Source organism: Lycium ferocissimum, chromosome 10 (assembly GCF_029784015.1).
Source record: "Lycium ferocissimum isolate CSIRO_LF1 chromosome 10, AGI_CSIRO_Lferr_CH_V1, whole genome shotgun sequence".
Lineage (NCBI taxonomy): Eukaryota > Viridiplantae > Streptophyta > Magnoliopsida > Solanales > Solanaceae > Lycium > Lycium ferocissimum.
In genome coordinates this window covers 32,696,919-32,718,808 of record NC_081351.1, presented here as the reverse complement: position 1 = coordinate 32,718,808, position 21,890 = coordinate 32,696,919, and the positions used below count along the sequence as shown (strand labels likewise).

At 36.3% G+C, this 21,890-nt stretch overlaps 3 protein-coding genes across 5 annotated transcripts; 2 read left to right on the top strand and 1 right to left on the bottom strand.

Moving 5' to 3' along the window:
- Nucleotides 1-1,297: 1,297 nt before the first annotated feature.
- LOC132033461 (transcription initiation factor TFIID subunit 4b) lies at nt 1,298-12,701 on the top strand. Of its 3 annotated transcripts, none has more exons than XM_059423440.1 (16): nt 1,298-1,608; nt 1,743-1,848; nt 4,709-4,929; nt 5,026-5,262; nt 5,347-5,442; nt 5,531-5,615; nt 5,715-6,481; nt 7,634-7,764; nt 7,876-7,963; nt 8,084-8,219; nt 8,328-8,383; nt 8,457-8,513; nt 8,613-8,753; nt 8,836-8,901; nt 9,022-9,286; nt 12,207-12,701. In XM_059423440.1, the coding sequence occupies exons 1-16, from the start codon at nt 1,570-1,572 to the stop codon at nt 12,383-12,385; spliced, it is 2,670 nt and encodes an 889-aa protein (XP_059279423.1). In that variant the 5' UTR covers nt 1,298-1,569; the 3' UTR covers nt 12,386-12,701. The 3 variants fall into 3 exon arrangements, with proteins under 3 accessions (XP_059279423.1, XP_059279422.1, XP_059279421.1); XM_059423439.1 differs by having other exon boundaries at nt 4,709-5,262; nt 12,207-12,403; nt 12,480-12,701; XM_059423438.1 differs by having other exon boundaries at nt 4,709-5,262.
- A 2,037-nt stretch (nt 12,702-14,738) lies between these two features.
- On the top strand, nt 14,739-16,600 carry LOC132033459 (uncharacterized). Its single transcript, XM_059423436.1, has one exon. It carries the CDS (start codon nt 15,057-15,059, stop codon nt 15,411-15,413), a length of 357 nt encoding a protein of 118 aa, XP_059279419.1. The 5' UTR covers nt 14,739-15,056; the 3' UTR covers nt 15,414-16,600.
- Nucleotides 16,601-18,238: 1,638 nt separating this feature from the next.
- LOC132033460 (uncharacterized protein At2g23090) lies at nt 18,239-21,040 on the bottom strand. The gene is made up of 3 exons (XM_059423437.1): nt 20,912-21,040; nt 20,767-20,807; nt 18,239-18,544 (listed from the first exon to the last, which is right to left on the bottom strand). Exons 1-3 carry the CDS (start codon nt 20,982-20,984, stop codon nt 18,425-18,427), a joined length of 234 nt encoding a protein of 77 aa, XP_059279420.1. The 5' UTR covers nt 20,985-21,040; the 3' UTR covers nt 18,239-18,424.
- Nucleotides 21,041-21,890: the final 850 nt, after the last annotated feature.

Sequence of the window (21,890 nt, the reverse complement as noted above, 5' to 3'; positions counted from 1 at the left end):
GTAAACCATGTGGCTCACCAAGATGTGAATATGAGAGCACGATAAAGAGAATTTTTAGCCGGGTAGGTTAGCACCGGGTGCCCGCATGGCCCTCCGGTTGGGTAGTGACATAACGTGTAATTTTATTTAGTGTTTGGTACTTAGCCGATTTATAAAGTTTTAATTTAGTGCTTAAAATAAGAAAAAAATAATTGAAACATTTGGCTTAGCTTATCTAAAGCTTTTTAAACCCATCCATACAGGCCCATAATAATATATATATATACACACACACAAAGGGATGCGTGGTTCTATACTACAACATGCTCTTTATTTTATTCAATTGGTTGTGCCTTGCGATTAAGTATTATAAATCTTTAAAAGGTTCAAATTAAAATACAGCTATTCATGATTTTCAAGTTTATTTTGATACATTTTCTTATACTTTAATAAGTAAACATAATGTAAAATGAAGACAAAGTTGCAACCCAGTAAGGTTTACAAGTTATAATATAGGGATTAATAACACAAGAATTGTGATGCACAAATTAGTACTGCATAGATTGTAACACATGTTTTTTTTTTTTTTTTTTTAGGAAATCCGTAGCCGTTACTTTTTGGGTGCGCTGTAAGTAAGCTCTTCTCCTAGTGCAATAGCACACATGAGATGTGAACGCATTAGACAAGCCCAGTGCGACAAGCTCAGACTGAGAATGTTTTTGGTGAGGAAAATCGATCTCAGGTCCTCATGAAAAATCACTCGCAGAACCAACTTAGCCACCCTTACAAGTGCATGATCATTTGTTGTTGGATGTTTGATTTGAAGTTTTAAAGAACGAGAGTATTATGTTACTTTAGTTGGTTTAATTCACGTATTGTTAATACCCGTCTTTTATTTCACATTTTTATCCTGTATAAAATAATACTACTTAATTTTTTCACACAACTTATGCATATATCATTTATGAGGATAAAAGAAATAGTAACCAAACGATGTATATAACGATGTTGAATTTTATACCTTGATTAATTCCTCCTACAAGCCAACCAAACAAACGTACAAATAATATCAATAATTTAATTAAATCAAGCTTTCTCAATATGTTTAAATAAAAAGGTTTGACTAGTTAGATCTTTTTCATAAATTTTTACGAACATTGTTGGACCAAAAAAATAAAATAAAATCACGAGCATAAAGAAATTACCTCCAAATCTCATATTAACTATAATAAAAGTAAAAAGAAAAAAAGTTGAAAAAGATAAAAAAGGGAAAGGAAAAAAAAACTTCCTCTATAAATAGTAACTACTACTGATATAGAGCAAGAACCGTTTCACTTTGTGCCTCGCGTAATCGTTAGAAAAATCCACTCGAAAATTTCCACAGTGAGTAAAATCAACCATATTTTCCAAACTCAAGAAAATTTGCTATTACTATTCTCCCTTTATTATCTTTCTAAAAAAATTCAAGTCGCACATTCATGAAAGCCCATTATTACATCAATTAAAAGATCTACCCACTTTTTTTGAAATGAATCAATTGCTATAACATACAATTATTATATATATAGCCATTTTCGAATTTCAACATCAATGGATCCTTCTATCATGAAACTCCTCGAAGAAGACGAGGTACCCTACTCTTTTTTCTTTCCTGTTTTTTCAATTTAGCCCTTTTCCTCTACTAGGTCACAGATATATATGTATGTTTGGATATATGTGTGTATGTATTGTTTGTGGATTTATGTGAATTTTGATGTGAATAGGATGAAACAATGCATTCGGGTGCGGATGTGGAGGCATTTACTGCTGCCCTAAATAGGGATATTGGTGGAGATAATTCACAATCTCAGCCTTCAGATTCCGATAGCGGTAACAATTAACATAATCCCTGTTTTGTAATGAAATTTTGTCAATTTTGTTGTTATGGATTGTACACTCTAGTCTAGGGCATATACTGACTGATTCAACTAAGTTTATTGCCAATTGTTGAAATTGAATTATAGATGCCATTGGATGTTTAGTTGTTCTTAAACGTTTTTATTGAGCCGAGGGTCTATTGGAAACAACCTCACAAAGGTAGGGTAAGGTGTGCGTACACTCTACCCTCCCTTCCCAGACCCCACTTGTGGAATTACACTAGGTATGTTGTTGTTTGATTTATAGTTGTTCTTGGGTGATCTGTTCCCCCAAAGGTTGTGGTATATTGGCATAACTAGCATGACAAAAATCAGTAGTGGGGAGACAGCCGGGACGGGTAATTGCAAACGGAAGTCTAGAAGTAGGGAAAGTCGGATTTTTATCAAGAATTTGGAGGGGAGCAAGTGGGGGTACTTTATGGCAATTCTGAAAGTTTTGTGGTGGAGAGGAGCTAAAATATCACAAAATTTTTGGGTGTGCACGGGGATGGTTTGGAACCACCAAAGATTCATACTTCGGAGTGATTAAATGGTAAACCAAGTAACGATCAGGGATAACAGAAAAGCACTGTAAAACAACGAAATCAGTTGTTCTGGATCCCTATTGCTAAGGAAGCTTTGGATGAAGATCTAAGTATTAGATGTCAACTATCTAAACCAATCACTTGAGGGTCATAGCAGATGATATATCATAAAGGGCTGGTTTATCACAAGTTTGGCTGCTATGGCTGTAAAAGTAAGTTTCAAATTCTATCTTTAGGTGCTAATCTGTTGGACAGAGATTAATCATGTGATTTCTTGTGTTAAGAGCGACAAGATATAGCTTGTTAATGGCACAAGTACAACGCTCTTTTTCTATTTCACTTTAATTTTCCTCAAATGGGGTGATGCAAATTAATATATTGAAGTTGTAAGAGGCAGTACACTAATAAGCGAGATCAATATTCATGCGGCATGTCAACTGACCCTGTCCCCAAAGCAAAAAGGAAGTGATTGGTTACCTTCTTTTGATATTGCTAATTTAGTATAAGTGATATTCCAAGAGAGTCTAATGTCTTGCAGACTTGCTAGTAGTATAAGGTACTCCTGGACAGTAAACAATTCTGCCAGTTACTCAAGTGGTTTACTCTTGGGCTTTTTATGCATTATTCAGTATAAATTTATTTTCCTTTAACTGTGTTGTTTTCTTGGAGTAGGCTAAAAACTTATTTAGTTCTGGGGAACATGTGATCAGAATTCTTCATATAATTGGATCCACAGTCATAATACATAGCTGTTGATGATGGTCTCTTATAACCATTCAAATAGATAGCATTTAATTGAGAAATGTAAATTCATTATTGGTTCACAGTTAATGAGAAGAAAGTTTTCCTATTCGGAAAAAGAGAAGAAAAGTTCAAAGAAAGGCCTCAAGGGTGGTCAGGTAAAAGGGCGGGAGACTTTTGTAGTTTTAGAGAAAAACAACCAGTTAAAGGGTTTTGTGGTTGGGGGGGGGGGGGGGGAGGAGACCAGCTGAATGCAGGACTTAAGAAAAGGTTGTCCGTCTATGTGATCTTTGTGCCTGTATGTGTGGTAAAGTATCATTCAAACATCTTGTTTGAATGTATCTTGACTGTTGTCAGTATCAAAAGTGATGGATGCGCAATTGAGGTGCGCTTAAGCCGTGGAGCTAGGTGCACCACAAGCTTTGCATCCAATGGGTTTCGAAGATAAAAATCCTTTATAGATTAGCCCATAAACTGACCTAGATAAATTCATGAACTCCAATTGATTATTCCTTCTAACTAAGGTCATGAGCCATGAATTTTCCTAATAAGACAATTCAATCAATCCTTTGTTTTGGACGTGCTGCCTTCCTTATGCGACTTTTAGTGTTGGACCAAGGGGATCAGGTGTGTCTCTGCTCAGAGTTCATGGGTTCTTTCTTGAAGAGGACGCCACTAAACATTAAATAGAGCTGTCAAAATGATAGATGACTAGTAACTAGTTAGAACATTCATCTGGTGAATATATTATTGATTAGGAATTTAGGACTAGGAATAGGAAATTAGAAATTTAGACAAAAAATAGGTCACTACATTTGAATTAGGAACTTTTGCATTTCTACATCAAATAAATTTTTTAAGTAGTTTTGGAATTTAGTAGACATGGTTTTTGTTTCATTTAAATGAATTATAGTTATTTCAATTTTCTTGTCCATATGATTATTGTTGTTTTTCTATTATTACATGTACATCTTTTCCATTCTTGCATTTTCTAATGCACGCTTTGATTTCACTTGTTGCTTGAAGCCATTAGACTTTGGCGTCTTCTATGCTTTTCACCTTTGAACACTGAATTGTAGTAATAGAGTTTTCCCCTACTCGAGAAAGCAGTATTTATGATGCTACTTTTAACAGAGGTCAAAGTTCTTCTTTTTTCTTTTAATGTGTGTCAAACCCCCTCACGCAGGAGTCAAACAATGGCTTTTCCTGCTTTGCTTTCTTGGTGACTCGAACCGTTAACCTCATTGTTGGTTTTGAGTCTTTTGACTAAGGCTGTCCTTTCCTTGCCTTAACAAAGAGAAAAGTTGCTCTTCCAGTTTTGGGAATTCATCCAAGTTTCATATATCAGTAGAATAAACATTTCAGAGTTTCATGCGAATATCTGAGCTGAAAGAGTGTTGATGTGAAGACAATTTTGTGATTGTGGTCAGAATTCTGTTTTAGAAAGCTACTGACCTTTATCACTTGCTTTCTGTCTCTTCTTTCATTAGTGTTCTCCTTCTCCTTCCTTGGGAAAAATCTCATCTTTTGCATACCTTTAACAAACAGTACCATTGTCTCAAGGAAGCAGTTATACCTCAAATCAGTTTGCCCCATGGCCAACTTCTAACCATGACGAAAATGCCAGTCGTCATAGCCTTCAAGATTCAGAGACCATGCAGCAAAAGGAGGAAAATTCTCAGAATCAGCAGCAAAAAAATGACTCCTCACAGGAGATCAATTCCCTTCCATTGCAGCATATATCCCAGGATAGTTATCAAACCACAGAGGTTGAACAAGACACACTTCATTCTTCTAAAGCAGTGAATATGCAGAATCCTGCAAAGAATACTCAAAATCCAGAATCTCAACATCTAAACTTACAGGGAGCAAATAATCAACCATCCGTGCAGTCCTTGACAACAGGAACTAGTGGTCTGCCACGTGTGGCGGCAGAGGCAAGTAATCAGTCAGAATCGGCAACTGGGCCGAGTAGCCAAGCAGCAATCAATGTAGCTAAACAGGGTAAACAAGTGCCTTTTGCCATGCTTTTCCCTCACATACAACCCCAACTTGATAAGGACAGGGCAATGCAACTCCAAACTCTTTACCTTAAACTGAAGGTAGTTTGTTATGGCTGACTTGTTTTTGCATCATTTTGCCTTCTGTTTATGGTAGTTTTGCTAACAACTGGAATATGTGTTCAGAAAAATGAAATTTCCAAGGAAGGTTTTGTAAGACACATGAGAAGTATAATTGGTGACCAGATGCTCAAGATGGCTGTATATAAATTTCAATCTCAGGTAGATGAAGCAGTACTTTTTCAGTTATTACATCAAAAATGAAATTCTTAATCTCTGTGTATTAACTCTATATCAAAGTTTAATTCAGGCATCTAAAACCTCACAGACTGCCCCCGGTCAATTCCCTCAGTCTCAGGCTTCACAGCAGCAACATCCGCAGATGCCAGCCGATGGTACCTCTGTTCTCTTAATCTCTTTGGTTTGTTCTAATCAGGTCCGAGCTTATTGCTGACCTTACTTCTCTTCTGCTGCTCCGATGCGAACATGGACAGATTCTAGCAATATGGCAATTGAGAGTAATGCTCAAAAGTTGCACGAAGTGGAAAACCAATCCGATACGCGTGGAGTCCCAGGAAGCCAGATGCCTTCTTCTAGTTTGACTGCTGTAAAACAAGAGAGGGATCGCTCACCATTTCCAGTTCAGGGACTCAATAGGCAACAACAACAGCATTTGCACTTCTCACAGGCATCTTTTCCCACATTTTCGAATGCAGGGAACAATTACAGTGCATATTCTGCATCTAATGTCAACTCTTCAGCAACACAATCTCTTAAACAGCAATCTGATGATGCACAAATGAGACAACTTTCAGCTCAACAGAACAGAAATGCAACTCAGTTTGGAGTGCCAACACAGGCCATGGGAATGACGAGTGCTCCTAAGTTTGAAAAGCACAACACTTTTGGCGAAGCCAAAAGATTACCTGGTGGGAATCTTACTATTCCAAGTACTTCAAGAATCCAGCAGACTTCAGTTCAGTGGCAACAGTCTGCCAATAAAGAGCAGAAAAGTTTTCTTTCATCACCAATGACCAATCCAAAGCCTGAACCAATTGACCATTTCCATGACCAGCCACAAAGATCCCAGTTATCGCACTTCCCCTCTGTTCAAGTGGATCAAGGAAATTCCACTTCGGAAAGTTCAAAGGATGAATCTATTGAACAGACCTCCAGAATTGGTTTATCAACAACCACTAGCATGAAACCTTCAAATTCAGCTTCGTCTTCCATGTCATCTCAAATGGACACTAGCACATTGGTAATTTTCTTGGATTGCATGCTGACTTGTTTTATTGACTTTTCGAGTGAGGATATATTACAGATTTTAGAAGTATAAGAACATGCTTCTTATATATACGTACATACATATAAATACAAAGATATATATCTTGACATGCAATTTTTCTTAATTTCTCTGTCTCACTTGTGTATATTCTTTTAGTTTTTTTTTTGCTGACTTATTTTTCCTCTCTACCCTGTATTGAGTGATTTCATTACTGAACTATGACTAATGAAACTCCTCTAGAAAAGAAACTTCCAAAGCTTGTCTATGTGAGAGCTCTCTATATTTTATAGAAGAGCCACTCATGTCACGACCCAAGCCAGTGGCATGTATTGTCTGCTTTGGCCCAACAGACCTCATGAATTTGTCCGTCGGAATCTCTCTCGAGAAGGATGACCTTCTTAGAGAAGGAGAACTCCTCTCTCAGAGAAAAACTTTTTCTTCTCGAGAGGGAACTATGCCATCATCGATGCCAAAAGCGCGCGTACCATTTGTCATCTCAAATTGATGAAGGAAGGTAGCTTTGAGAGAGCAGCAATAGGTTGATGTCATTAGATTCACTTTTAGCATATTTCAGAATTTGTAATGTGTATGCTTCAAGTCAGTAAGGAGGAAAAAGCTTTTTACGCTATTAGATGTAACAAAGATAAATACATTTCATCTATTTTTATCTGTAGGAAAATGGAGAGTTTGGAACTCTATGCTAGAAACCCGACTTCTACTGTTAGTTGTTCTGCTATTGGTGAATATCTTCTCTTTTGCTGGGTTATGAAAGAAACCCAATGACATTTAAACAGAAATGTAGGAACGTTTAAAGTAGAAAGCACTGATTTTTTTCTTTTCACAAAGCCCTCACCACAGAGGGTCAAAGTGAACGCAAAAAGTTGTATCTGCCAGAGGATTGGCAACATGAGATCTGTTTCTGGCAGTTACTTTGGTAGTCATCATATATCTTATTTCTCACTTGCATATTTTTGATTGCACGTCTCTGATCTCCTTGCTAAAATAAAATACTCATGTTTTTGCCTTGCATTGTATCTTATTTGTTTGAAGTTGTGGATTAGATGCATTTCTTTATCTCCATGCTTCTCACTGTCGCTTTTCTTCTTTCACTTTTTGTTGCGTCAGTTAAGTTCTCGGCCACCTTCTGTGACATCTCCACTTGGGCCAGGAAACAATGGAAAGACTCCTGTGAAAAAGCCTTCCATTGGACAGAAGAAGCCCCTTGATGCGCTAGGTTCCTCGCCTCCTCCTTCGGGGTATACTACTCTGAGCACCTCTATTATGATGTTTTCCTGGCATAGTTTCTCAATATTCTGTCTGTTGTACTGATTTCACTTTGTATTGTTTTATCCCTGTTCATTTCACAGAAAGAAGCAAAAGGTGTCAGGAGCTTTTTTAGATCAGAGTATTGAACAACTTAATGATGTTACTGCTTATAGTGGAGTTAATATAAGGGTAATACCTCCCTCGATGCCCAACAGTGGAATATATCTTGTGCTCACCACTAGCTGTTTAAAGCATTTATTCAGAACTATTTGTAACTAGTTTGATATTATTTTGTAATGCATAAAACAGGAAGAGGAAGAACAGCTATTTTCTGGGCCCAAGGAGGATAGTCGAGTTTCTGAAGCATCTCGCCGAGTTGTGCAAGAAGAAGAGGAAAAGCTGATTTTGCAGAAAATTCCACTTCAGAAGAAATTGACCGAAATCAGTTAAATCCCTCTTTTAGTTCTTTACTTTTCTTGATGTGCAACTTGGTACTATATAGTTACATGATAGTGTAAGTCATCTTCCTTAACTGAATCCCGGTGTCTGACAGTGGCAAAATGTGGTTTAAAGAATATGAGCAGTGATGTGGAACGATGCTTGTCATTGGTGAGATATGATCTTTTTTTGTTGTCTTACTTATTTTGGGAAATTCTTGTGCCACTAAACTTTCAATTTCCAGTGTGTGGAAGAAAGAATGCGTGGACTTATAAGTAGTCTCATCAGACTGTCAAAACAGGTTAACTTTCTGCCTGGTTAATTTTTTTCCTAAAATATGCTATGTGAAAAGCTTATCGGATTCTAGTGTGAACCTGAGATGGAGGTCTGCTTTATGTAGAGAGTTGACATTGAGAAGTCAAGACACAGAACAATTGTCACCTCAGATGTTCGTGAAGAAATCATGTCAATCAATCGAAAAGCCCGGGAAGAATGGGAAAAGAAACAGGCTGATGTGGAAAAACTCCAGAAGGCAAATGAAGTGAGTAATCCTTCCTTCTTTCCACTTTGACCGTGCTTCAACGATTTTTCTACCGGTTGTAACTAAATGACTTGGATATCAGCCTGAAGGTAGTATTGGAGTTGATGGTGATAAGGAGAAGGATGACGGTCGCGGGAAATCAATAAAGGTACGTACTCTCCCTTGCTCACACTTCTGTTTTTCTGGATATATTTAAGATCCGTAAAGAAGTATCAAAAGTAAAATCTTTCATGACTTTGATCCTTCCCAACTATTTGAAATTTTCCAGGTAAACAAGGAAGAGGATGATAAGATGCGAACTACAGCTGCAAATGTTGCTGCTCGAGCTGCTGTCGGAGGGGATGACATGTTGTCAAAGTGGCAATTAATGGCTGAGCAGGCCAGACAAAAGCGTGAAGGTGGAGGTGATGTGGCTTCTGGTTCACAGCCTGGTAAAGACGTGACTCGGAAGAACTTATCAGCTCCCACAAGGAGCTCAAGGGACCATCAAGGAGCTGAGAAAAGGAGCCAGTCATCTGCAATAGCCACATCTGGTATGTATGATGACTATTGACTAGTTCCAAGATTCATATGACTAGCATCCTAAATATGAATGATGTTTCTCTTATGATGGTGTTCAGTTGCAGTTATGACTTTGGTTAACATGATTGATATGATCCTGAATCACACATTATTTGGAATCATATTTTTGCTTTTCTTTTGCATAACCCATTTTATGTTGCATCTTGTTATGGGTTGTTGTTCTCCTTGGGTTGTTTGTTAGTACTTGCCTCCCACGTATTTTAATGAATAATCATTATCTAGATTCTTAACATTCGAAATTGAATTGAAGCATCTGTCAGAAGTGCTAGATTACCGGAGGTGCTCTTGAAGTATGCTTGGTGAAATACTATGTGCTATACCTATAGCTGTCTTCCACCATTTTAATAGCATAATGGGGTTATTTAAGGGGCATCTTTTTTTGATTAAGCACCGGGTGTCCGAGTCTCTTTGAGCCCCGACTAATCCCGGGGGTGCACAGGCCCTCGGCAAGGAGTTTCCCGCAAGTGCACCACGGGTAATTCAGGGGTTTCCCCGTCCGATGGCCCTCGAAATTGTTTGCACCCAGCGGGTTTCGAACTTGAGACCTTGAAAGGGAGCACCCCAAGGCTCAAGTCAATTGCCACCAGGCCAACCCCGAGGGTTTATTTAAGGGGCATCTTTATGTTCCTCATTATTTCATCTTCACCTTAGAGGTAGATATTATGACAAAAAAACTACCCTGTTCAATAATGACCATCACCTCATGCTCTATGATAGTGAAATTGACCAAATTCTGGGAGAATGTTAAGACATGGATTAATCATCGTTTGAAAGAAATATTCAGAGATTTGAAAATATAGAAAAGTTAGAATTTGAAATATTTTTCTTTCCAAAATCTTTAAGAAAATTATGTCGTAATTACAATAGAGGGAGTATCAATTACTTCTAGATTTCCTTGATGTGCAAGAACACCAGGTATTACTGGACCTTCTTGATGATTAAGACTTTTTAATCCCAAAAAAGTTTTGAAGCAAATCGATAAAATAAGAAGGAACATTCTTTGGGAAGGTATCATCCGGTCAGTTGGAACAAAGTATTTAAGCCTAGACAGTCTGGGGGCCTAGGAGCAAGGGGTCTGGAGGTAATAAATGTTTGCTCATGAAGTGGCTCTGGAGGTATTGCTATGAAGAAGACTCTTTCTGGAGACAGATTACTAAATACAACATGGGGAGCAAGACTTCTGGCACTAAAGTTATCTAATGACTCTTGTGGTACATAAACAGACTTTGGGAAGATTTTTCCAAGCAGACCTATTTTAGAGTTGGGAATGGAAAACTAAAATTTTGGTACGATATATGGCTGGGGAATAGTACTTTACAGGAAGCGTTGCCAAGACTATACCCGTTAAATGTGCTGTCCCTAGCCACAGTTAGCCAATGCAGGGAAGAGAACTCTTGGAATTTGCATTTCAGAAGGAATTTTCAAGACTGAGGTGGATAAGCTGGGAGTTCTTCTGGAAAGATTGCAAGGGTTCTCAATAGACACTTCTAAAAAGGATAGATTAGTTTGGACAGCCAGGATGGTGCATATTTTGTTAAATCTTGTTACAAGAAGACATGCCCCAACAGCAATATTCCTGAAGTGTGGCCCTGGAAACTTTTGTGGAAAGTCAAAATTCCAACGAAGATAGTCTGTTTCTGCTGGTTAGCAGTCCGAGAAGCTTGCTTAACTCATGATAACCATGTAAAAAAGGGGAATAATACTATGCAGCAGGTGCTACATGTGTCTACAAGAACCAGAAAACATCAACCATTTATTCCTCCACTTTCAAGCTGCCCGAGACATTTGGAATATGTTCTTTAACCTTTTTGGGATGAGATGGGTGGTGCACATATGTTAGCTGGGCCCTTTGGACCATAAGCAAGACTATAAAACTGAGATGAAAAAATGGTACCAGCATGCCTTTTTTGGAGTATTTGGAAAGAAAGAAACCGTAGATATTTTGAAGGTGTCATTTCCCCTCTATACAAACTTTAAGGCTAGATGCCTAATGAGTCCTTTTTTTTTTTTTTTTCTGTAAACTTGAAAATGTAATTAGTCTAGATAGTTTGTGGATTTTGTTAGCTCCTTGAATTGCTACTAGTAACAACAGGTTCATTATACAGGAGCTACCTTTTTCTCAGCTGATATAACTTTGGCATCCTCTGGATGCATTTCAATGAAATTTTCTCATTTTACTTGATCCCCAAAAAAAAAAAAAAGAAAAAGAAAAAAAAAAGTATCCTAGAATGAACTCAGCTACTAAAACGCGGCCGGGGTTGGAAATACTAGAATGAAAATGAGATCTCTGGGTATTTAGATCAACAAAGAGTATCCTAGCATTGAACGTGATAAATTCTTTCTGAATATTCTTGGCTAGAGTTTGGCATTTTAGATGTTTCCAGAGTTTCCTACCCAGCTGGCAGTTGGAGATGTAGTCAGAAGTGGATTCAGGACTTGAATTTTATGGTTTCTCTTTCTAGGACACTGATCTCAAGTGCTAATAACTGGGTTCGAAATTTAATACTTGTACATATTTAGTGAATTTCTTAATACATATATAGGCTCTAGGTCAAAGCTACTAGATTCAGCCAAACCCAGGGCTTACACTGTGGATCCATCCCTGAATGTAGCTCAGGTGGTAGAACCCCCTCTCAGCACTGAGAGATATGAGGGGCAATACCCCACATCTCCACTATTAACCCCTATTTGCTTGGGATTGAGGCACAACAGTAGTTGTTTTTGTAAGGCTTGAAGTGTTTATGATTCAGGACATATAGTTGATATTTCTTGTTTTATGTGGTTACTCAGGTTTAGCCTGTCCACTAACCATTACCTGCTATATCCTTCGGGCATTTCTCATATTTTTTTGGACTACTCTCTTTTCTGTAGGTGCTGTGAGAAGAGCTGGGAGAAATCAAGGGATAACGCAGACTAGGATTGCTCGCAGTATTACTGTAAAGGATGTGATCGCGGTCCTAGAAAGAGAACCTCAAATGTCTAAGTCTACATTGATATACCGCTTGTATGAGAAAGCTCGGTCCAATGCTTCATTAGCTGAATCATCCTGATTCCTGGAAGAAGCATAAGTCTTGAAGTCTGTTAACTTGTCCAAAAAAAAAAAAAAAAAAAAAAGAGAGAGAGAGAGAGAGAGAGAAGCATAAGCCTTGAACTGGCCCTCCTTTTTTCATTTTCATAAGAATTGTACATCTTGTCTATGATCTGGATCACATAAAGTATTAGACCCCAGGTTCATGTTGCTAATTATTAGATAACTTATGCCCTTTCGATCTGGATGATTGCATGTAAAAGCAAACTTAGTTAGATTAGATTAAGGTGAAAACTTTGAAGATGTAAACTTTATTGTAGAGCAACTGCATTCCCTTTTTTTTTTTCCTCCAAAGATTCACTTCAAAGGCAAGTCAAATGATGTACTCTGAGCTACTCCTCAAGCGTGAGTCATCATCACCAACCATTTAGTTTATGGTTCTTCATGACTAAAACTACTTTATTAGTAAAGAAAGAGGGAACAAGAAAATAATTCATTCGTTCTTTATATTTTGTAGATCGAATAAAACAGGAGGCCATTGGTCCCACTTTAATAATGTAGTCTTGTCACAACACCAAGACAAAAAAAAAAAAAAAAAAAAAAAAGGGTTGAATTCATTTGGTGCAATTGACTTGTTTAGTACTGTACTTGTTATTGTTATGAGTACATAATGACTTAGACGTTACCTCATTTTGAATTCAAAAGAAAAAGAACCGAAGTAAAACATGTTTTCTAAACTAGAAAACTTATTCAAGCTTAGCATGTGGAACTCTAATAGGAATTAGAGCAAGAAACGATGTAATATCGTAGTCGTACTCTTCCTTTTGAGGACTATTCATTAAATAATTTCCCCTTTCACAATATTTAAGTTTAAATTGAATAGCTATTACTTAAAAAGTACCTCGCTATGCATCATGTCATTACATCTTTCTCTATTGAAGGACAAGCCCCGTTCACTAATTTCCTCCCACGGACAAATGTTCGGGAAAGGATCTTACTTTATATTTTGGTAGGAAATTATCTTGACTGTTTTAACTTATATGACACGGCAATAACTCTCACTGTCTAAAAACTCCTTCACATATTGTTTTCCTATTAATGGACAAAATAGAAATGCAGAGCTTCTGCCTAACAGTGACTACATAAGGTGAGCTATTGCTTGTTACTCCCTCCGATTCAAAAAGAGTGTTCATTTAGTCATTTGCACAGCTATAAAGAAAATACTAATTTCTAGCTAAAAGTAGGTCATTTGACTAAATTAATTCCTAATTAAATAAGTATTGAGATTTGGTTATTTAACACTTAATAAGGGCAAATCTGAAAATATAAAGTTAATTTTTTCTTGACTTGGTAAGTAGACATTTTTTGAACAAAAAATAAAGGCTAATTGCACACTGTTTTTAAACGGAGGGAGTACAATTTGATGGTGCCCAATCACTAACAAACTTCTCTTCCACTAATTTCCATTTAAGTGCATACCAAAACTTTACGGAACAGCAAGTCACGAAAGCCAAAAATCAAAATCCCCATAAGGCAATTCTCATCCAGAAAGGAAAAAAGGACGTTGGGCAGAATTTAGGTGGCATATCTCCCAATGTAATGCCAAATTGATTCCTTTTTCTTGGCACGAAAACAGAAAAACACATAGCACACTTTTTAAGGAGAATAAATACACACTTTAGTCTTTAACGTCGCACAAAAGCGAAGTCCCCATTAAGACCCCCTACCCAAAACCTAAGACAAGTTGACACATTAAATTAGTACATCCATAGTTACCGAGAAACTAGTAAACATGTAATTCTTCTACTATTTGGATCAATTTACCCGCGACTCTATTATTTTGTACAAGTTCAAATAATTTTACCCATTAAGACTTAAATGGAAAAATCACGCAACTCAATTATTCGGCACCTGTTGAGACTTAGAGCTAAAACCTTATATTTTTTGCCTATTTTATTAATGGTTAAAATACCCTTAGTGCTGATTCATGTTAATTATTGATAAGTACACTTCTCCTTTTAAGTTATTTGTTTTCTCTTATTATGAAAATAATATAAGAAGTACATTAAATTGTATGTAACAGGAGAGTCTTAAAGTAAAATAATGGTAGACAAGAGGGGCTGCTAGCACCAAATTCTAATATGTTCTTACCTGAGGGAGGGGTTTAAAAAGGTATGAGATTTAGGTCACGAATTCTTGTGCCCCAAATTATCCTTTTTTATGTAGAGAAATTAACCCTTGTACTGCCTTCAAAGTAAGTCAAGAATGAAATGACGACATAATTGGCTGTCTTAAAAGTTGCAATAAGGAATGTTGTGCAGCCACGTAACATAAGTTTATAATATCCACCGTACCCTTAATTAGACACACGTCTTCACATTTTTGGACTGTCATAATTATCAACCAATGTATTAGTCTCTATAAGTTGGGTACTGAATCAGATTCATTACCCCTCCTTTCCCTTTCCTCAAAAACACCAAAAACTGAGAAATACAATACAATAATAAATAGAGAGAAGATAAGCCCAAAACCCATAGCATTATCTTAAACACCCCCACGCCCACGCCCACGCCCACGCCCAACCCTTATATTTCGTAATTTTCACTCCATACCATAAACCCCTTCATTATCACTATAAACAGTTGACTCAAATTTACCAAAATTCCATTTTTCAATTAATTTGGTGACAAAAGATGGCGATTTCAGACACAGTTGTAGGGAATTTAACAACGTTGTACCTGTTGGTTATAGCAGCAATGAAGGCATATGGATTGATGACTGGACAGAGTTACAGTGGAGTTTTTGTGCTGATTGTATCGACAGCAGTTGTAGGAAGTGTATTGATTTTGAGTCTGACGTGGGATGTGTCACGTAAAGCTAAGTATGCTTTGACACGTCATCATCATCATCATCCGAGTCAGCATAACAACAACCAGCCACGTCATCATTCAGATGAGTTTTGTCGAGGTGGCATATGTTGGCATGGTGTTGCTGTTAGATCTCCAGCTTCTCAGGTTCGGTTTCGGCTTCCTCAGCACTACCCGAATTAGTGATTTTGTGGAACTGTTAAAAAGTGAAATTGAGAGATTTTTCACTGTAAGTATGTAAATAAGTTTTGGAATTTTATCTTTTTAAGATGGAATATTGAAAAGTGGGGGAGGATCAATGTAAAATAGTTGCCGGAATCGGATTTAAGCATGTAAATAAAAATGTCTGTGCTTATTGGCGAAGTGTTCTACGAGCAACTGAATTTTACTTACCAAAATATTTTAGTAGAGTGATTTACAATATCTTTGTCATCAGGGGCGAAGCTAGAAGGACGTAAAAGGGTTTCGAATGAATCTCTTCACCGAAAAATCACATTATATAGTTTATACAAGAGAAATTTTGTTTTTTAATATATAATAGATGTTGAACCCTTGACGAAAATCCTATTTCTCCCTGCACTATGTGTTATAGAAACTTTACTTTATCTTCTATGAACTACCTTCTTCAGGAAAATCACATTTTGTATGTGTGTGATATATATATATATATATGTATATTTATATAAACATTATTATTAGATGCATTTTTAAAATTTTATTTTATTTATTTAGACTAACATGTTAGAACCTTCTTGGTGGAAATCCTTTTTTTGCCACTTACTATAATATAAAAAGTTCTTATGACTAAAGGATTCAAAAGTTTATATATATTACAGAACAATTATTTCTATCTTATTTATTTTTACAGTTTAATTCTTCGATCTTCATTTGCTGTGGTTAAGTTGCTGGTCTCAGCTTATCATAATATTATCGTGCAGTCGATGGTCACGGATTAGGCATCCAACATGCAGTTGCATATGCAAAATTTTGTGTCAGTGATCGTTTATTGTCACAATTTGATTTGTACTCTTTGCTTAGACTGGGCCTATTTACAATATATATTTAGGAAAAGTATGCTAGTAGAAATTGAAAACAAAAATGTGGTAGAGAAACCCATGAGTTGTTGTAGTATGACACTGAGATGGATTTTCATAGAATGCACAGACAGTTGAGATTCATAGACACTTATTGAAATTTTAGGAAGGCGATTTGCACAAGTCTATGTAAATTCTGAAAGAGTTGCTTACAAAAATATGTGAGGATTTGTAGGGGACTTGGAATCAAGGGCAAATTGGATAAGTTCTTTGATCTTTTTAGATTGTTAGCAAATGAGGTACTTTAATAACTCAATTAACAAAGTTGAATTGAAAGCCGTGTTCATAATGCTATGAATCATGAACTAGAAGTTGGGGTTTAGCCCATCTTAGGTTTTCTACATAGATGTGGTTGTGTTATATTTTCCTTTGGATTTGATAGTTTGAAATTCCCGTTACCTAAATCAAAAGAAATGAAAGGGAACAATACAAATAATCCACATTCGTACGAATGAAAGTATGTCTTACTTACTAGGGACATGTTTAGTTTGCATTATCCTGGGCAGCTTGATTAGTGTTGTCATTAAGTTAGTTTCATTCATCGCCATCAATATAGCATAGTGCATCAAAATCAATTTTAACACCAGTCTACTCGTACTAAATTTGTTCTTAGGGAAAATGTCATGTCAACAAATACTAAATTTGTTCCAAAATTGTCTTTTTCATTATCGACGTTTTCTATATTCAAGCAAATTACTTAACTGCCTTACTCCTGTGTCGATTTGAACATAGCTTTTTTCGCCTGAGCATAGTAAAAAATTCAATACAAACTTTGCTCCAAATTTGAACTGGACTATCAGACCACAATGATAAACTTGCATGCTAGCTTAGCAAAATTGCTTAACATAGGCATATCAGCATTATGACACTTCAAGAACGCTTGAGGCAACTTGATCTTAATGCACGTCAAGTTGTAATCAGTAATTCGCTAATTTAAAGTAAAATCTAATGTTTTGTTATATGATACCTAAGTGGCTAAGTCTACTGAAATATAGATCTCGAAATTGTCATCTATGGTAATTCTTTTGAATGCGGAAAATTCAATGTATCTCATCGCGTCACAATATATTCGACAGCAGCAGCAGTTGAATATATTGGTTCTGAGAAGATATAAGCAAGCATGGGCCACCTATGGCGTGAGTCACATGCGGTTAGACACGTAATGTTTTTTAAGGGCATCTAGTTGACAAACCACTCGGCGCCAACCTCACTAGAGCGACCGACAAAATTAATTGTGTACAAACTTTATCTTCAAACTTTACCTTATTATGATCGTTCAAAGGGTGATCGTTGCGTCAATGAATGAAGCCCTCCATTGAGGTGCTAACCCATAGTGCGGCAGAGATGACAAGTGACATGAAATATGGCAATGGCAACAACATATAAAGCAACTATAAAAGTTATGCTTACCAATCGAGTAAGTGATTTTGAATTAGTTTTTTAGATTTTAAGCTGTTTTACTCTATTTCAATGTCGTAGAAGGAAATAGCATGTGGAGCCAACAACTTACTAACCTATCTACAAGTACAACATCAAGCGCTAGTCAAACAGGGGTGTGAATGCAAAATGCCAGCGGAAAAATGGGCCGTACAGAGGCTTATTCAAGGATGTAGTAGTCTATGAGATTTGACATCACACTAAATGTTTAGAAATTTTTTGGGGGTTTTCCAACCGGGTGTCCGATACCCGCTATGGGATCCGACTAATCCAGCGTTGGGGTAAATTAAGGCACTCCCCACCAAAGACAACTCCATTCCTAGGAATCAAACCGAGACCCCTAATTAAGGATAGAAGCTACTTATCTCCCCACCACAATCTTTGGTTGTAAATGTTTAGACCTAGCAATAGCAAATACTCCCATAAGCAATTCAGTATTGAAAAGGTAAAGCAACATTCCGACAAGTCCAACAGAAATGAATATGAGAGGCGGAGGCAGTTATTATAAACATATCTTTCACAAAGAGTTCCAAACTAAGTAGCCATCAACAGTTTGAAGCAGAACTAAGAAACAACTTTGGAACAGACTCAAACTTTATCATGGTTAACAGAATTTAGAAACATAGTTGGGAAACGCCATTAGTCCAGTCTCTGAAATGCATATCATTTCTTGAGATGAGGGAAACATGCATACACATCAGCTTTGGGATGCTTCGCCTCAGCGTGTTCTCTGCACTTAACTTCAGAAGTGGTGCAAATGAATGTCTGCATGCACACCTTGCACTGGATTTGACAATTAGCAAACGTTACAACAAACAGATAACATCTTCCTTGTTACCATCTTGTTCTTTGACAATTAGCAAGCATTAGGACAAATAAATAACAGTGTTTAGATTCTGCTGCATATTGACAACTAGCAAGCACTAGGACAATTGAATAGCGGTGTTGAGATATCATCTTCCTTGTTTACCATCTTTTTATTCCCTTAGCCCCGTGGAAAGAGAGAGAGTTTCAACAAGAATTATAGTTCTTGGATTGGACAGGATCATTCGTTTTAAGAGCAAGAAACCCCAAGTTTTAGTCCCTTGTAGAAAATCTTGAAAACTAGAAATCAAATGGCACCATACTAAATCATAAAAACATATGTCATGCTTCTGCTTCTCCAATTCATTAGTCCCATTCTATCCCTCTTAAATAGGCAAGACTTTTTGACTTCTGTTTCTTTCCAAAACTTTAGCAAAACAAACTCTTTGCAACTAATGTGTTTGGTAGAGAAAAGGCCATAAATAGTCCCTGAACTATGGGAGTAGGTCTAAAATGGTCCCCGAAGAAATACATTTACCGGTTTTAGTCCTTTAACTATTCAAAAACTTATCAAATTTGGTCTCCGTCTATTTTTTTACACAAACAGCGAACAAACTCATAAACCTTCGTGAGTTTATGAGACCGTCGGTTTTTTAAAATGAGACCGTCGATTTTTTTTTTTTTTTTTTTTTTTAAAAAACCGACCTCTCGGTTTTCCGTCAACCAACGCAGTCCGTCGGTTACGAAACGCGAGAGAGATCTTGAGGAAAAAAAGTTGAGGTTAGAGAACAAACTTGAGGAAAAGGAAGCGTGAGAGAAATATAGGTCCGAGGAATGGTTTAACGATTAAACGATGATTTATGAGTTTGTAATAAAAAAATAGACGGAGACCAAATTTGATAAGTTTTTGAATAGTTAAAGGACTAAAACCGGTAAGTGTATAGTTCAGGGACCATTTTAGACCTACTCCCATAGTTCAGGGACTATTTATGGCCTTTTCTCGTGTTTGGTATGACCGGGAAGAAAAAAAGATTGGAACTGTATGACTGGGAAGAAAATTTCCAGATAATACCTTCCAAAAAATAAGTCACTTAGTAGTCGCAAAATATTTTCCACGAAAAACTTTTTCTACCAGAAGGGGAAAAATAACTCTCTCACTTATGAACAAAAGTCATCTTCCTTCATAACTATCTTAACTTCTAACTTCACATCACTGTTTAAACAACTAGACATTATTATTAATCTTTTATCCTGCGAGTAATTACAACAACACCAACAACAACATATCCAGTGTGAGGTTTGGGGAGGGTAGAGTATATACAGACCTTACCCCTACCTCGTGGAGGTAGAGAGGCCGTTTTACGAAAGACCCTCGGCTCAAGTAGTGCATGGCAAAGCAGTTGGAAAAAGAAAATACAGAAGTAAAGAAGACATAGCAAGTAATAGGGAAAGCCTTACATAGCATTCAGAAAAAGGGGGAAAGAAAAAAAAAAGGGGGGGGGGGGGGGGTGGCCAGCAGTCACAAAAAAAAAAAAAAAAAAAAAAAAAAAAAAAAAAAGTAACTGAAGCACAAGAAACAGCACGTATTAACAGATGATCTACGAGTAATTGTTTTTATAAAAACACCATCCAATTTGCTAGAATTGTTATCAATCTTTACAGGACTACCTAGGTGAATTCTACCTCATCCGTGACACACAAAGAAGACACCGAGGTTCCCTAAATTAGCAAGGTTGCAATTGTAATAAACCAGTGATAACATCCAAGCTTAAAAGTTTGACAAGAACTAGATCAAGCAAACCTATGATTAGTGTAAACAATAGCACCATTTTTTCATCAGAAAACCACTAATCCTTATATGAATCATCAAAGATTATTGCGTCACTTGCAACTGTGTTCTATCTAACCATAATTTTAGCTATCAATTCAGCTTCTCTTAGATGCTACGAGTCAATAACATAGCGTATAAACGTAATCCAAATTCTTCGCTATGTGATCAATTAGATTAACACAATTTGCAGCACCAAAAATCCCCTTTACAGTCCTAGACACAGAGATCTGAATAAATTTTGGTCTAGACTACAAAAATCTTCCAGGACTTAGACCTATCCTTAAAATTTTCAAAACTTTAACCAGTCAAAATCAATTAAGGGAAAATTACTCCAAAATAAGATAAAAAATTCAGTGGAATTAACAAAAACCTGGATATTCATGGCCTTCTTATTGGCCTCGAGCTGGCTTCCTGCACATACACCATAATCTTGATTTAGCTAAAAATTCAATCTTTTTTCGAAAAAAATCCAAAAAGAACCAAAAAAATTATAGACCAAAGTTAAATAAGCATACCCTTTTGGGCTTTCATCTTTTCAGCATTCTTTTCACGAGCCATCTTTGCTTTTTGGCCATTGCCTCCGCCCATTGCTTTGTTTTTCTTTAATCTTTCCTTTTTTTGGTTTTTTTGAGGAGTGGCTTTTAGAAGAAACCCTTTATATATATATACAGAAGAGTATGAAGTGAGAAATTAGGGGAGTTAGGTGGTGAAATAAATGGGTATATTATATAGGGATATGGTTAGGGGCTGAGAGGAGAAAAAAAGGACAGATATTGGAAAGCCACACGAAACTGCAATTTACTGTTCTACGCGTTACTTTTGCGAATTTGCAAACGTTACATGCTTTGCCTTCTTTTTTTTAAAAAAATAATAATAATATATTACGCGCATATGTTCATATCAAACCGCACCAATTTATCATAAATTCATAATTAAGTAATTTAATAAGATAATAATTTGTATTATTTAATTATAGCTAAGTGAAAAAGTGTATATGCAAACACATTTCATGCATTTATTAGTTTGGTATAAACATTGTTACAAGTACTCCCTCTGTCTCAATTTAAGTAGTCTTAGTTTGATTAGGTACGAAATTTAAGAAATAAAGAGAGATTTTTGAATCATATGGTTTTAAATTAAAAATGTGTATAATGTACTAAAAAGTCCTTTAAATCTTGTGGTTTTAAACTTACCATGTAGGATATTTGAATCAGTTTTTTATAAGGCGGGGTGTTTTACTTAGCATGGGGCCAGACGGAAGCCCCGAGGCATGGGGCTTATGAATCTTTAATTTTTTTAATTTATAATGTAATAAAATAGTATAATAACACAAAAAAATATTTAAAAATACATTAATGATTTTAAAAAATTAAAAATGTGATTAAAGAAACTCATAGAAAAGAAACTTCTACCATGATTTTACAAGTATAAATAACATAATGATGTAAAAGCTATTATGAGAAGCAAATTAACTCTAACGTTTTAACTTTCAAA

Excerpts from the sequence above, each read along its gene's own strand:
- LOC132033461 (XM_059423439.1), top strand. The coding sequence starts at position 1,570 with ATGGATCCTTCTATCATGAAACTCCTCGAAGAAGACGAG. Across the intron at positions 8,514-8,612 it reads TCATCAGACTGTCAAAACAG|AGAGTTGACATTGAGAAGTC; the intron begins GTTAACTTTCTG and ends TGCTTTATGTAG. Across the intron at positions 8,902-9,021 it reads GTCGCGGGAAATCAATAAAG|GTAAACAAGGAAGAGGATGA; the intron begins GTACGTACTCTC and ends GAAATTTTCCAG.
- LOC132033459 (XM_059423436.1), top strand. The coding sequence starts at position 15,057 with ATGGCGATTTCAGACACAGTTGTAGGGAATTTAACAACGTTGTACCTG.
- LOC132033460 (XM_059423437.1), bottom strand. The coding sequence starts at position 20,984 with ATGGGCGGAGGCAATGGCCAAAAAGCAAAGATGGCTCGTGAAAAGAAT. Across the intron at positions 20,808-20,911 it reads AAAGATGAAAGCCCAAAAGG|GAAGCCAGCTCGAGGCCAAT; the intron begins GTATGCTTATTT and ends GTGTATGTGCAG. Across the intron at positions 18,545-20,766 it reads AGAAGGCCATGAATATCCAG|TGCAAGGTGTGCATGCAGAC; the intron begins GTTTTTGTTAAT and ends TGTCAAATCCAG.